Below are 16,348 nucleotides of genomic sequence, written 5' to 3'. Positions count from 1 at the left end.
AATGCTGTTCTAGCACATAGTAAGGCTGCTCAGCACAGAGACAGAAGCAGAAGTCTTAGTCAACCTCAGGCCAAAGTGACCTGCCAGCCCTGAACAATCACCAACCTATAAAGAACTAAATAAAATCTGTCTCTCCTACATGGTTACAAATAGTTTTCAAATAAAGTTCAAAGAGAAAACAGAGTTACAGATATCCCCATTACTCCTCTCTCACCACTACTATGTCCTTTAAGAGAGAAAAGTCTCTACAATCTAATAAAACTAAATACCGGGCACCAAAGGTTTACATGTGAACAAAGTAACAGCAGCTCGGTTTGTTCTCCTAGGCAAAGCCTATACTTGGAGAAAAGAAAAAACATTAGTCCAAGAGGTATAATATTAATACATCATATAGGAGGTGGTCTAGAGAAAACTCAGCCAGGAACCAAGATTGTAATCATACAAATAGTAATTTAACTAAATCTCAAAAACAAAAGAAAACAAAACCTTGTTTTTAAATTCTCTCTTCTAGAACTAACTACTGTCAGATGCAAATGCTCCTGGGGAGCACTGGAGGTAGTCTAAAATACTTCAGAAATGTTCACTCAACTACATTACAGTCTCTACAGACATTCCTCCTTAGGCTCTGGATAAATGAACAAGACAGCATTCAGGGATGTAGTTCTAGCTGTTACCTCTGGAAAAAGGATACCATTCTTGCTTTAAAAAAAAAAAAAAATGTATACTATGTTTAAGCTCGAATGACCAGCTACTGGATGTGACGGGACAAGGTAAAGGAGGTGCTGGGGCAGGAGCAAGAAGACTGGAATTGTAGGAGGAAGGGAGGCAGCAGAGAAACAGGTTGGGCTCGTTTTACACTGTGCTGCCCCAGACAGACACTATCACAGACACACACATACATACATTTCTGGAGTTCTGATCCCCTTCTCAAAGGCCAAGTCCCGGTAAGCTTTGCAGGCCATCAGGATGCTTTCTGTTCCCCCAGAAGTCACCTACGTGAAGAAAAGAAGCCAGAGTAAGTTAAGGGTGGATATTAGGAGGTACAGCCTGCTTTGACTTAAAAATGTTTGACACAGACAGTGTGGCTCAGGAATTACAGGATATGCCACAGGGTCAGCAACGAACAGTCCTGAAACCCAGCCTGACATTCAGTAAACACATCCTATTGCCTCACTGTCTTTAGTAACTGATCTTGAATAATTTCCCCCAAAAGCCAATATCATCCTAGAGTTAGCATCTGTAAAGGTTCATACAATCTTAGGTTTTTCTTTTCTTTTTCTCTTTTTAAAAACATTTATTAATTTATTTTATGTAAATGAATACACTGTAGCTGTCTTCAGACACACCAGAAGAGGCATCAGATCCCATTACAGATGGTTGTGAGCCACCATATGGTTGCTGGGAATTGAACTCAGGACCTCTGGAAGATCAAATGGTGTTCCTTACTGCTGAGCCATTTCTTGAGCCCTCGGTTTTCTTTTTTAAAAAGGAAGCTAGAGTCCCTAAGCAAACATTCAGTGTTACCCATTACATTTGTTAATAAGTAAAACCTTCTGAATTTTAGATTATGTATCAACTTGAGATGGAATGAAAAATGTTTATTAAATTTTCCCAACATCAACATACAGAAAAAAAGTACCACTGGGTATAGTTATGAGGATTAACTGAGAAGATTGAGTGATTAACTGACTCAGGAAACCTTTCAGGAAACATGTGACCGCCCGCCTTAAAACAGCTCACAGAACGTAGATGGGGAACCCTTGTTTGTAGATATCTATGCTGGAGAAGACAACTAATATTTGAGATTAGCCCTGCAAATCAGCAACAACACCCTAGCCCAAAACCTCAGAGTTGTCACATGAGGTACCAAGACAGCTGTGTAAAAAGTTGGGGAATTACCAGGCCTTATGTGCTTACCAAGGCCTGACAATGACCTAGACAGAAAAATTTCCAAATTCCTAGTCATCTACATCATGTGTCCTGTCTTCAGAACAGAAATTTAGTTGTGAAATCAGAAACAGAGGCTTCGAGTCCCTCGTGTCTATCAGCTTCTTTGAACATATATGAAACCTCTCACTATGAGTTATATGTTTCAGAACACGAAACATTTCCTTTTCAGGTATGATTGAACCTGGTTGCATTTGCGGAAGCCAGTCAACATTCTCCTGTGATCTAGGTTTTTAGTACATGAATTTGCACCTTTAGTCTTCTGTGAATGAGGCAAATGGAGTTAACATAGGGGGAAAAAATTGAAGCAGAAAGGCCTGAGAAGTACTGAAGACCCTCAGTTAGCTTCAGTCTGAATATTTTTCTTTAGTTTGATCTAGCCTCCTTGCTTCTCTCAACAGTGAAATCCCCCCAAATTCACCAAAACCAGCTCATCAAGAGAGCACACAGAGAGAAGCAGAAACAGAAAAGAATAAAGAATAAGGAGAGAGAGAAACAGAGCAAGCTCTTTATAGAAGTTGGAATGGTTGGAATATGCTTGGCCCAGGCAGTGGCACTATCTGGAGGTGTGGCCTTGTTGGAGGAAGTGTGTCACTGTGGGAGTGGGCTTTGAGAGCCTCCTCCTAGCCACTTGAAAGACAGTCTTCTCCTGTTTGCCTTCAGAACAAGATGTAGAAAGCTCTGCCTGCACCATGCTTGCTGGATGCTGCCATGCTTCCACCTTGATGATAACGGACTGAACCTCTGAACCTGTAAGCCAGTCCCTATTAAATATTGTCCTTTAAGAGTTGCCTTTGGTCATGGTATCTACTCATAGTGATGCAAACCCTAATTAAGACAGAAGTCAAACACAAGAAGAGACTGGGAATCAGACATCATCCTTCTCCTAGTTCCTGCCATAATACTAAAAAGAGAAGAACTAGAGAGACAAGGTTTAACTACAGCAGTATGAATGTCCTTAGGGTTATACTGATATGGAAGACTCGTTACCTGAAAGGAAAAAAAAATAAACACAAAACACCAACAATAGTTCTGTAATAACCACCAGATAAGGAAAGAGAAATCTGTAACAAATTTCAAGCACTGGCAAAGAAACAGTCTGGTGGTTTAAAAGAAAACAGCTCACAGAGAGTGGCACTACTGGAGATGTGGAGTTGCTGGAGTAGTTGTGGTTTTGTTGGAGGAAGCCAGGCACAGTGTCACTCTTTCTTTCTGCTTCCTTCAGATTCAGATGCAGAACTCTCAGCCCTTTCTCCAGCACCATGTCTGCCTGCACACTGCCATGCTTCCTGCCATGATGATGGACTAAACCTCTCAACTGTAAGCCACCTCCAATGAAATGTTTTCCTTTGTAGGACTTGCTATGGTCATGGTGCCTCTTCATGGCAATATGACCCTTAACTAAGACAAACAGTAACACGTAACAGACACAACAATACAACCAGATACAGTGCCTAGACAACTCTGGAAATCAGGGCGGTCAGGAAAGCCTTAAGAAGTATCACAATCACACCCATTCCACTACAGAGACTCTCTTATCCTCTGCCTTTCTGTACGTGGTGGACATGAATGATGGGGAGAAAGGAGCAACACAGAAATACAGAACAGCGGATCTGACCCCTTTTAAGAGTAAAGATCACAGGTATTTGGGATAAATTAAAGCTCAAAGTGTATTAACCTCTTATAACTCTGCAGAGAGAACGTTTAACAGAATCTCTGAAGACAGACCCTGAAATTCTAAGAGAGCAGGAACACCCTGCCCTGCAGACAAGTCTACCTTGAGTCGGCCCAAACAGATCATCAGGATAGACCATTCAGAACCATGATGAGCAAAAGGTGATGACTACAAACATGGGGTTGGGGCATAAAAACACTATTTCTGACAGTCTTAGGAAACCCTAACCCTAAATTTATTTTTGTTGCTACTTCATAACTATAACTCCGCTATTGATTGGCATCTCAGTTCCCAAGACCATTAGAGATAAGTGTTTTCTGATGGCCAAGATCCACAGGTTGAGAAGTGCTGCTCCAGCACAAGATCATAAGTTTACAGCTGAACACAGCAGGAGATCATCAAAGCCAGACAGGAAAACAACAAAACAAGAGAAAAGATTAACAGAGAAGGAGCAGGTATGTCAAGAACATTAAAAAAAAATTAAGACAAAAACAGAAAGACCAATGCCATTCTATTCAGGAGAGTTGTGTGGTATGGTCAATGCCTGGACAGCTGGAAATCCAAGGAATTATGCAAATCCCTGAATAATCTAAAAAAAGATGTGAGGGCAAAAAGATTCAGAGGGAAAGGGGCTTTCAATTGATATAGGCCTATCATGTAAGGAAAAAAAATGACTAGAGTTTCTATTTCCAACAACATACAGTAATACCCTAAATAACGTTCTAATAAAATAACGAAAAAGCTTAACAAAGCATTTAAAAAATTATATCTATTATTGAACTAACATTAAGAACTATTTAAGCCCTAAAGCAAAACATAACCAAATGTTCTACAAGACAGTCTACCAAAGTCCCTCTAATAGTCTGTAGTCCAGGGGTTTGCCCAAAGTCACAGTGCGACAGGAAGACTGCAGAAAACCACTTTAAAAGAAGAAAATGCGTAGAGAGCCAGGCCTGTGGTACCACACACCTACACTCAAAGCAATCGGGAGGAGAGAGAAGTATCAGGAGGTCAAGATTATCCTCAGCTACAAAGCAGGTTTGAGGCCAACCTGGACTGTGAGACTCTATCTCAAAATACCAAAAAGAAATGGGAGATGTGTGTGTGTGTGTGTGTGTGTGTGTGTGTGTGTGTGTGTGTGTGTGTGTGTGTGTAGAAAAACAGCGATCAATAGGTATATGGATGAGAAGTTAGGTGAGAAAGGAGAGGATAAGCCAAATATAAAGATGTGGCAAAATATCTGGTGAACACAGCGTTCTTTCAACTCTCCTAGAAACTTTATATAGGCTGAATATTTTTTGAAAATATGAAGTTGAAAAGTACCTAGGATATATACTAAAATGTTGACACTCGGTATTTTAAAAGCACAAGTAACATTTTAAAACTGCACTTCATCTAGATCATTCTACGGGAGCAGTTCAATAACTGTGTAACGGCCTGTCTTAAAACGTTCTGTTCCATGATACTTACACAGCCACAGGAATCTGGTCCCCCATTGAAGAGGGAACAAGTCATCCTTACAATTTCTGCCTCTAACTTCCGTAGTCCAGGGAAGATATCTGGATGCAGGGGATTGCTCCACGTGAATTCTCCATAAGCCTGCAAAGAAACGCAAGGGGGTATAAGACAGGCTGTTATCCTAAACAAGACAAAGAATCACGTCCTGAGTAAGGTTTTCAGGTACTGGAAAAGGGGTATGATATATTCCCCAGCATAAAGGTCAGAGTATAATGTAAGAGATGAGACATGTAAATAAATGATTTTACAACCTGACGAGGGAACTATAAACACAGGAGTATTAACTGTGACACCAATATACTGCCATCGCTTTGAAGCTGTACCTTTGCCTGTCATTTTAGCCGTACAGGACAAATACTCCCTGTGAGGTTCATTTTCTTCACATGCTAGGGGAACAACAGCATCTACTTCATAGGGTCCTAGCAATAATTAAGCATGGAAACAATAGTTTGCCCGACACAAAGCAGCCAAGGCCGTGAGGTCATCTGTCTGCATGTGCTACAAGACCCGGTGGGGAAATTGCTAGCATCCTAAGGTGTTTGATGAGATGAACCTGAAGGGATGAATGGAAACTCATCCTATGCAACAGCAGGGAAAGAAACGGAAAAGAGCAAGATCCATGTCGACATGGATGTTTCATGGGGATGGTTAAAGTGACAGGTGGGAATTGGGACGTAAGAGACACATCATTCCCACTGCATGAGGCTTCATCATAAAAAGTTTAAACATAGAGTTAGGACCGTTATGCCAAGAAATAACTAAGTAAGACCTCTAACACCAAGGTGTATGGGGTTTCACAGTCATAACACAAGGCCCAAGAGATCACAACTTTAACTATAATTTCATAGGAGAAATGGGCTTCAAAGCTAAGGTTGATTAGGAATGGAAATTAGCTACACCAGGCTCATCTTGCAGAGTATGCTGGAGTCAGCCTGGCCCTGACTCCCACATCGGCTCTAGCACTGAAAAATCTCAAATGAAGCCTGCACAGTGGAACAGACTTTCAGTCCCAGCACCTGGGAGGTAGAGGCAGGAAGATCTCTGTGCGTTTGAAACAGCTGGTCTACAGAAGCAGTTCAAGGATAGCCAGGGGCAAGTAAAGGCCCTGCCTCAAAAAAACAAACAGTATCCTAAGGGGCAGGCTCCTTCACTAGAAATACAGCTTCTTCAGAGGACCTAGCAAAGTCTAGGGATATGAATGACATTTCACAGTCTGAAGATGCATTTGCCATTATTATGTACATTTACCTATTAAAGTGAAAGGAAACTTTTAAATCTCTATGGTTTTATTTCAGTAGTAAATTTCCCTTAAGTGATTATTATTAATACAAGCATGAGATTAAATAGTTAAATGAACTAGGAATGGCACCCAGGCTTCACCTGCACCAGCAGTTCTGTGAGCTTTGGCTCCCCACTGTACACAGCTCCCGAGGCTTTTCCTTCTTGCCAGGAGACATCTGCAGAGAAAGTTAAGGCCATTCAGTCAGTGAGCAGGCATCACTGGGAACATTGGAATTAATACAGACAGGACAGATGAAAAGCTCAGGGAGTATGCGTAAAAAAATTCAGGAACCAGACATGTGGCTCAGCAGTTAAGAACACGTACTCTCTTGCAGAGAATTAGAGTTCGGCTCCTAGTGACCATAGCAGGCAGCTTACAACTTCCTGTATTTCCAGCTCTAGGGGACCCAATGCCTACTTATGGCTTCTGAAGGCACCCACACATATAATTAAAAACAAATATTGTTTAAAAAGAGTAAAAGTTGAGTAGTTACTCAATCCCATTCTTCTATTAGGAACAAAGGAATTTCAGTAATGCCTTACCACAGCAAGAGAGATGAAAGGTCATTCATTAGTGCCAACAATTGTGGGAAAAAAAGAAGTGCATCAAGGTTCAATGAAGACAGACAGTAATGCTTCCCTCACCCTCAGCTACCTTCTCTCAGCATAAAAGCAGCCCTTTGCTTCCAGGCTGTTCCTGTTCTCAGTATGACCCTTTTCTGTAGTCGCTCCCCTCATATCCCTATCTAGTCACAGCAAGTCACAGAAAGTGCTCTAAGCAGAGATGACAGAAAAGGCTACTCGACCTCCGGAGCTGTGGCCAGAGCAAAGCCATTCATTTCATTTCATTTCAGAGCTGGAAAGACACAGTGCAGTAGCCACTTCCTGTGCTATAACTAACGTTCAAGAGCAGCCACAGAAGTGGCCATGAAACAAGGCTGACAAGGGTTCCCCGCCGGAGTCCCACTCGCTGTCACAGAAACATTCTGTTATAGTAACAAATTTGAGGCGGATCCTTCAAGTCCTTGCTTTCACAAGGCTGCACCCCATTGAAAGTGGTCTGTGAGAGGGTGTCTCGGAAACGTACTAACTGAAGTACACGGAACCACCTGCTCTCCAAGCAGAGTTCACAAGATCAGGAGGCTGGGCAGCAAATGAACAGGCAAAGCCCTTCTACCCACAGCTACTGTGGTTCCAGTCTGACTTTTATTCTTTGCGCACCTCCAATGTCTTAGGCCTTCGGTAACTATGGTTAAGGACAAACTAGTACAGGTTTCGTATCCTGCTTTTTGACTCTTTCAAAGAATACAGCATAGGTTGCAACATTAAAAAAAAAAAAAAAAAAAAAAAAAAAAAAAAAAACAGGGCTGGAGAGATGGCTCAGTGGTTAAGAGGTCTGACTGCTCTTCCAGAGGTCCTGTGTTCAAATCCCAGCAACCACATGGCGGCTCACAACCATCTGTAATGGGATCTGATGCCCTCTTCTGGTGTGTCTGAAGACAGCGACAGTGTACTCACATATAAAATAAATAATATAAAAACAAACGAAGGAAAGGATGACGGCCTGCATGCATGTCTGTGCACACACGTGCATGCCTCATGTCAAGGAGACCAGAAGAGGGAACTAGAACTCCATAACTAGAATTACAGATGGTTGTAAGCCACCAGGTGGGTGCTGGGAATTGAATCCCAGGCCTCTGGAAGAATGGCCAGTGTATTTAAGTACTAAGCCATCTTCCAGGCCCTGTCTACTGACCTCTATCATCTTAGATTTTTTTTTTTTTTAATTTGCTTGTTTTTTTGAAACAGCCATCTACACAAGCCCTAGCTGGCCTGATATTGCCGTGACCTAGGTTGTCCGTGGGCTTGCAGCAATCTTCTTATCCCAGACTCCCAAGTCCTGGCATTGCAGGCAGGCACTGTCACTCCCAGCTCTGTGCTCATCTCTGGATGATGGAGCTACAGTCAACGTTTTTTGTCTTCTGTGCCTCGAAACAGACATCTTAATTTTGACATAAATCTGGACTTCATCGACAATATTAAATTTGGCCTTTGAAGTAGAGAGTGGATCCTCCTGTACATGTAGTAAGCGCCAAGTGATCCTTGACCTGTGCCAACATTAGCCAATAAGGACAGAGGAAGAATAGCACCCCTGGGCCAAAGCTTACCCATAGAGCTGTACTCCTTCAATCTCTCCAGAACCTCAGCTGTGCTCAGACCCTGGGAAGGCAGGGTTTTCACATAATCTTTGTCCACCTTCAGGAACGGCATGTGCTTGACAAGATCCTTCTTGGCTTTGTTCAACTGTTTCTCGATCTCCAAGGATAAAGAGGAAAAAAAGTTAACTAGAAGGTAAAAGAGTGAAATACAGAAGTAGCGTGGCCATCTCAGAGACCAAGTCAATGGCAACACCAGGCACAACATAGGGGCTAAGTTAGAAGAATTTTTCTTTTCTTTTAAGGAAAATGAAATTTTATCTGTTTAGTCAGCCAGCATGTGAATTGCCTCTTAGAATTTAGAAAGCCAGCTTTCCTTCTGAAAGTCAAAGATGCGTTATATTTCCCCTTTTCTGGGCTGTAGTGATGTCACCAAAACCGTGCTGCTCTGAAGTCAGCCTAGCCTGAGTGCAACCTTAGGTCCGCTATGTTGGCAACAGCAATACTGTGATTGACAAAGACAGTCATGAAACAGGCCAAGCTACAGTAAAAGGGGACCCTGGCTGTTGTGCAAATGATGAGTAACTTCAATAGATATTTTAAAAGAACCACGAGTACAGAGATTCCTTCAAGGTTGCCAGGATGGCTATACTGCATCTCCTTAAGGAACTCCGGGCAGCTTGACCCATCGGGCCCACAAATGCTAGAGAAAACTATGGTACTTTCTGCCATGTAATTTATCAACTATGATTTTTCCCCCATTCTCATAGGTACACTTTCTGAGCCATTTCTTTTATTCCTTTACTTACTCACTTGCTCAACAAATACTTGCTGAATTATTATTACAGGCTACGGATACAGCCATTAAGAAACAAAACCAAACAATTGAAAGAAAGAGCCCTGTGGTAGGTACACGGTTTTTGTTTCGTTTTGTTTTAAAGCCCTCATCTCAGAAAGCTTATTTTTAGCAGGAAAGACAGGAGAGTCTACTGATGGTGCTCAGGAGAGAAACAACAGAGCAAACTACGGTCACAAAATGGTAGGAGCTGTTACTTCTGAGACTCTTGGGTGACAAATGTAGATAGAAAGGCTATCAGTACAGTGCTGTGGCTTCCACAATACAGCCAGTAAACTCCTGGAGATCTCACACCCGCCATTCACATTTTTCTCAATCCTGGCCATAGGTGATCAGAATACAAGAGAATCTTCTTCTACGGAGCTCTCGGTGCAGCCCCGGGACAGTGGCTCCGTTAAAGCGCATCAGGACTGAAAGCAGCAGTGTCCACAGTCCTGGACAATGTTGAGGCATGCTATGTACTCAGAGGTGTTTTTAAAAGTCATAGAGAGAAGGCCATGATGCATGTACAGTGTCCATGCGACAGGAACAAACTATGGAAGCCAAGTGCTCACGCACAGATTATATTGTTTTAAGGGGGTTAAAAAAAGAAATAAAGAAAAAGACAAAAAAAAAAAAAAAAAATCCCACCAGGAAGTACACTGAAAATAGCAGCAGGTGCTGGTACTTCTAGTCCGATTCTTGCCTTCCTTACATTGTAACATTCATTTCAAAATGCACGTTTTATGTTTGTTTGCTTTCTGTCTTTTCTACTAAAATGGAAATTCTGTAAGAGGAAGAACACTGTGTCCCTAGCAAACAGTAAAGAGACCTAAGACTGAGAAAGTGCTCAGCAAATGTGCTGAGTAAATGATGGGGCACAAATGCACATGTGTCTGCCACAATGACTTCCTGTCCCCAAGCCCCAGAACTGCTTCTGGAAAATAACGGTTTGCTTTGATTACATGGCCTCTAAACACCTTCAATTCTACAATCTCAAAAATTTAAGAATGGGTTCTGGCATCCTAGCATTTATTTGTCTCCACATTTTGAAGGGGCTAGGAGTGCAGCTCAGCAGTGGATGCCTGCCTAGCGTGTCCGAGGTCCCATGTTTGATGATTATCACCATCGCCGCCACCACCACGACATCAAAGCCACTACCATTATCACCAGCAAACCTCAACAAAAGGAACGTGTTACAGCCACTAGCAGTCAAGTGCCTGCCTAGCGTTGGTGAGGTCCCAGATTCGATCCCTAATACCACCACTACCACCACCAAAGAATGAACGCTTCCTTGGGAATGGGGCTCAGTGGGAGAGAGGTACCTGATTTGATTCCCAACTCTGCAAAAATCAATCAACCAATATAATCAAATCAAATCAGTCTTAGAACTGAATGAGAAAGGTGGAGATATTAAAAGATCAGGGAATACTAAAGAAATGTCTGCTCTCCTTTGTGGCACAGCCTGCCTTTTACAGTTGTCTCCCCCCACTAACCCTATCCATACCCCACCCCCAACCTCCCACCCCTGATTCCAGCAGACACAAACGTTTAGAAAAACCTCAAAGTAAGTAAAGCTGGGAAAAGCCAGAGACAAGGTGAGAGGCAGGTCAGAGCAGGGCACTGGGGCTCTGAAAACACTCAGGATTCATAGGCCTTTCTTACACTTTGCAAGGAGCCTTTCCTGCTTATCTCCCCCTTGATAAAGAACCCAGCCCTGAGGAGGAATATCTTATCCCAGTATGATAGCCAAGAGGACACAGTGAAGAGCATGGCTCTGCTGTAAAGAGGAGCAAAGAGCAAGAAAACAGCTGTTATCTCTTTACTTTCCAGCCCTGGAATCGGGAAACTATCCCCAGAGGCCTACCTGCTTTTGCGAATATAGTTTCCCTAGAACTGGCAGGTTCATTCCTTACCTAGGCTCCTCCTGCGTGGACCCAGAGTAGACAAAAATGTTTCTTAACTGGCTCTTCACAGAAAGTCTGCCAACCTATGATTTAATCCCCAGATGGGTATCTAAATTTACAACCAAATATTGCTGTAAAGCACAGCAAGACTTCAGTTTGGTTTTCTAATTTCGAGTCACTCCTTAGATTTCTCATCTCTCCTTTGGCCAAATATGTTGGAGAGAGTGCCAACTAAGCTGTAGCCTTTCCAACCTTTTAAGTCATGTCTACTGGAGGGCAGTCCATACAATGCACTAGAAGTGTTTCACAGCAGCCCAGACTCTACCCACAGAGTCCAGGAGCCTGCCATCAGAGTTGTCACAACCCAGCCAGTTTCCAAACACTGTCAAATCCCCAAGCTTGTCAGACAAAAATCATTCCTCTCCTTTAAGATACTCATCTAGCAACAGGAAGAAGAGGTATACACATAAAAATGGAAAGACAGATTGCACCTACCTTAGGTCCAATAAATGGCATCTTCCTGATAAGCTTAAACAATTTATTTTTAAACCGAGACCATAAGCCTACAAGAAACAAATAGTTCTGTAAGTCACATGAAATTCCATGAATATAACCCTCCAGTTAACAAACAGCAATCACTTGGGTGTATTACAACTTCACTTCCTCCAGAGGGAGAGTTTCTTTCAATTTTTATAAAAAATCTTTTAATTTTTGAGTAATATATTTATGTGGCCCCGCTTTTCAGGAAACAGACACGCGTGGTAATGTTTCTTCACTCTCACTTCCTTCCACCCAGATCTCATCCTGTCCTTACCTAAGGTTTGTTTCCAGCACACACTTCCAGAGTTTAATGCCTTTAACCAGTAACAGCAAAGAAAGCTCTCATTTACTTCTCGCTTTTACTGGAGAGGTAGTATAGAGTAGCTCTGTACCAGACCATGGCTTTCCAGTTAGAAATAGTAAAGATTAGTATTTCCTCATTCATTCCTGTCTGTGTGTATAAGGGAAGAGCAGATGTACAGCCGTGTCCAGTATATGTATATGCCAGTGTGCATGCACATGTGCATTCCATTAAAGAAGTTTCACAATCTGTTTAACCCTTTCCGCACTGAAGAAACATAGGCTCATCTTAATTTGTGCTGTTACAAACCATGCTAAAAATAACATTTTAATACATGCTATAGTGTATCCAAGTAATAAATTCCCAGAAGCAGAATGGCCACACACGTATTCCAGAGTTCTTGACCTTCCCAAGGTTTCCAAATGTCCAGATGTCTTTCTATCCCCAAAACACGGGTCTGTCAAACAACACTGACCCAGACAACATTTTGTAGACCTGACAGGAGTTCTGAAAATAATGCACATCAGAGCCCACTGTTGGGTAGTTACAAAGGACAAGGAATTCCGGTCCTGTCAACTACAGTAATCATAAATCAACAAGTTTGGAAGGACACTTGTGCACTCATACTGAATACACCTCCACTGACCTCCAGCAGCATTGTTTAAGGCTGGGCTAGAAGGCTTTATAGGCTATCGATGACAGGCATAAAAAGCAGCCAAGGGTCTGAGAATTAGAACTTGTTCAAAGCACAGTTCAGAGCAGAGAGTAGTCTAGGACTCTTGAGACTCTACACTGCTCCAGATGCACAGGAATTATTGTGTTATCCAGGTCAGCCTAGGAGACCCCAGACCAACTGCTCTGCTTGGAGGGGGGACCCAGGCTGAGCCTCTGAGTGGGAGAACTAACTGGTCAGTAAACCCAAGCATGGTGGGAAGCTCTTTCTCTAGCACCATGTCTGCCTACAAGCTGCCATTTTTCCTGCCATGACAATAATGAACTAAACCTCTGAAACTGTGAGCCAGCCTCAATTAAAAGTGTTTTCTTAAATATTTATTCATTTATTTTTATACATAAGTACATTGTAGCTGTCTTCAGACACACCCATGACAGATGGCTGTGAGCCACCATGTTGTTATTGGGATTTGAACTCACGACCTTTGGAAGAGCAGTCAGTGCTCTTAACTGCTGAGCCAGCTCTCCAGTCCCCATTTTTTTCTTTATCAGAGCTACTCTGCAATGTCTCTTCACAGCAACAGAAACCCTAACTAAGATATCTAGTGACAGGACCACTGAGACCCTGACAATGATGAAAGAATAGGAAAAGAGACTGAAGCCACTCATCTGCAGGCACTATTTTGTTTTCAGAACATTTTCTTCTAGGCACTGTAATATAAATCTTTTTACATGAACTAACAATACCCTTTTTTCTGTATTGAAAATTCTTTTGGGCCAGCAAGATGGTCAGACTTGCTGTCTGACTACTTGAGTTCAATTTCAGGAACCCAGATAAAGGTAGAAAGTGGGAACTGACATCCAAGTTGTCCTCTGACTATCTATATGTGTGCTATGGCACACGCATGCACGCACACGCGCGCGCGCACACACATACACACACACACACACACACACACACACACACCTCCATAATAAATAAAATGAAGAATTTAAAATTTCCTTGAGTGTGATAGCACATGGTTTTAATCCTAGTGCTTAGGGGGAAGCATAGGCAGGCAAACTCTGTGAGGTCAAGGCTAATCTGGTCCACAGAGTGTGAGTTCCAGGCCAGCCAGGGCTATCTACATGAGACACTTCTTCTATATAAATAAATAACATTTTCTTTGAACAATTTGGAGGAGGGGTGCACATGTCACTTGTAGAAGTCAGAGAATAAGCCTTTTGTCAGAAGAACCTCTCCAGAGTGGGCCATACCTTCAGTGTCTAGGGAAAGACAGACCTGCTCCTTTTGCCAATCCTTCTCAGCCACTGGAACCAAGAGACTCTGGCCTTCCACGGTGGACTAAGGTCAGTGGCTCTCATGAACCCTCTAGGCAGGCAGTGAGTACAAGACTGGGACCCAGCTCAAGACTAAAGAGCTACTAGAGTCTCAGCTTCCCAATGCAAAGACAGTCATTACTAGATCTACTCCCTGCCTATCACACTAGCTGACCTAATGAATCTTTCATAATGTGAGCACACAAGCTGACCTAATGAATCTTTCATAATATGTATTCATTTTATTGGTCCAGTTCCTGTAGGAACTCTGACTAATATAATTAACTGGTATACTCTAGTAACAAGACACCTTTTCAATAAAAATATATATTGAAAACTAAAATGACTTTGAGTTTAACTGACAAACACCTAAATAGAATACCTTACAAATACAACGGTTTGGGGTAGTTTTCAGATGGACTGTCCAGGGTCAGCAGGTAAGCAAGCACCAGCACCCAAGATGGTTGTGCTTCTGTTGCAAGTTCAGGAAACTACATGGCACAAACAGCCGACAACTATCTAACTATGAAAACGCAGAGGTAATAAACGTTAGATAGCTCAGCTTGACCATCATGCAATACACACTTCAAAACAACATGTTCTAAATGATATTTACAGTTAGATAAAAAACAAATTTAAAGAAGTAAATACCTAAAGTTAATACTAATTATAACAAATAAGTAAGAATGTCAACAGCTCTCACTTTTGTCTGGTTTTATAAACATATAAGCTTTAAATGGAAAATACCCAGAATAGTGATTTCAGAGCTTAGGAAAAATAATAAATGGAGATGTTGATGTTTTCTGGGTTTTAAGACAGCATCAAGATAGTCCAGGCTAGCCTCAAACTTACAATCCTCCTGCCTTAGCTTTCCAAGGGCTAGGAGTTCAAAGTTGCACCACCATGCCTGGCTCAGGAATTGTTTATCTATTCAAAGTTCAATCTGAACTAAAGAGAAAATTCTGAAGAGAGAGACAATATAACAATGTGAACATTAATTAATGTGAATGAACTAAAGAGAAAATTCCAAAGATAGAGACTCTATAATGTGAACATTAATGTGAATGCCACTCAACTGAATACTTCAGAATGAGTACAATGAGATGCTGAAGTATAGCTCAGTGACGAGTACTTCCCTGGCTTAAAAGGGTGACATAAGGCATGAATGTGCGTGAGTTTGTGTGTGTGTGTGTGTGTGTGTGTGTGTGTGTGTGTGTGTGTTTATGTATAGGTAAAACACCCTTACACATAAAATATAAAATACATTTTAAAATGCAACACACATACACACACAATCATAGTAAAAAAAAAAAAAAGCCAGATATGGTAATACACATCTACACATCTTAGCATACAAGAGGAACAGACAGGAAGATCACTGCAAGCTATAAGCAAAGCCTGGTCTACGTAGTGAGACTCTACCTCAAGTTCAAACAAAAGAAGACAAGGCCAATGAGATGGGGAAGGGGAGGCTGGGGGGTTGGAAGAGGAGGGAGAGACAGAGACTATAAATGAATAAACAGATATGTTGGGCTCCTTGCTCACTGAATCAAACATGTCCTGGGTAAGGAGTACACCTGGACAGGTAACTAAGGCTGTAGCCACATAGAAACCACGAGCTGAAGTGAAAGGCCAGTCTCGTCAACAGTGAGAAAATCAGGTGAGAATGAGGAACAAAAACTGAAGACCATGTTTAAAAGCTGAGGTGAACTATAATTTGAGACAGGATAGTCAGGTCTCATTTCCACTTTAATTAAAAAGCTCTAGAGCAGCAGAACTTGCCTCTTGGCTGTCATGTTTTGCAGTGTTTACTTTGCTGTAACTGTGATGCTACTCAAACAGCTCAATGGCTGCACGATAAAAAGAAAAAGCACCGGGTGGGGGCGCACATCTTTAATCCCAGCACTTGGCAGGCAGAGGCAGGTGGATCTGAGTACGAGACCAGCCTAGTCTACAGAGCTAGCAAGCTCCAGGATGGCCAAGGCTACATAGAGAAACCCTGTCTCACCGCCCCGCACCCCCACCCCCCAAGATAAAAACCATCTAGTTCATGGGAAAATAGAGAGTAGAGCAGAAAAACAGTGAAAGTGCTCTCCCCCCTTAAGAGATGATGCCACTAAGGAAGTGAAGCAATGGAGAAACAGCAAACAAAAAATGGTTAGATTTTCTTTGGTTATTTATTTCTTCTCCCAAGGA

The 16,348-nt window shown here is 42.1% G+C and overlaps 1 protein-coding gene across 2 annotated transcripts in view; it reads right to left on the bottom strand.

Moving 5' to 3' along the window:
• Positions 1-16,348, bottom strand: part of SGPL1 (sphingosine-1-phosphate lyase 1) — a 42,687-nt gene that overhangs the window by 7,704 nt on the left and 18,635 nt on the right. For both annotated transcript variants that reach the window (XM_080937521.1, XM_080937522.1), the window contains 5 exons: positions 11,815-11,882; positions 8,590-8,737; positions 6,521-6,597; positions 5,093-5,221; positions 904-992 (listed from right to left, as the gene is read on the bottom strand). In XM_080937521.1, coding sequence (XP_080793647.1) covers positions 904-992; positions 5,093-5,221; positions 6,521-6,597; positions 8,590-8,737; positions 11,815-11,882 — 511 coding nt within the window. The remainder of the gene's footprint in view (positions 1-903; positions 993-5,092; positions 5,222-6,520; positions 6,598-8,589; positions 8,738-11,814; positions 11,883-16,348) is intronic.

This window comes from Micromys minutus, assembly GCF_963924665.1.
Source record: "Micromys minutus genome assembly, chromosome: 25".
Taxonomy (NCBI): domain Eukaryota; kingdom Metazoa; phylum Chordata; class Mammalia; order Rodentia; family Muridae; genus Micromys; species Micromys minutus.
The sequence above is the reverse complement of the archived record's forward strand: the minus strand, read 5'-3'. Positions and strand labels throughout refer to the sequence as shown.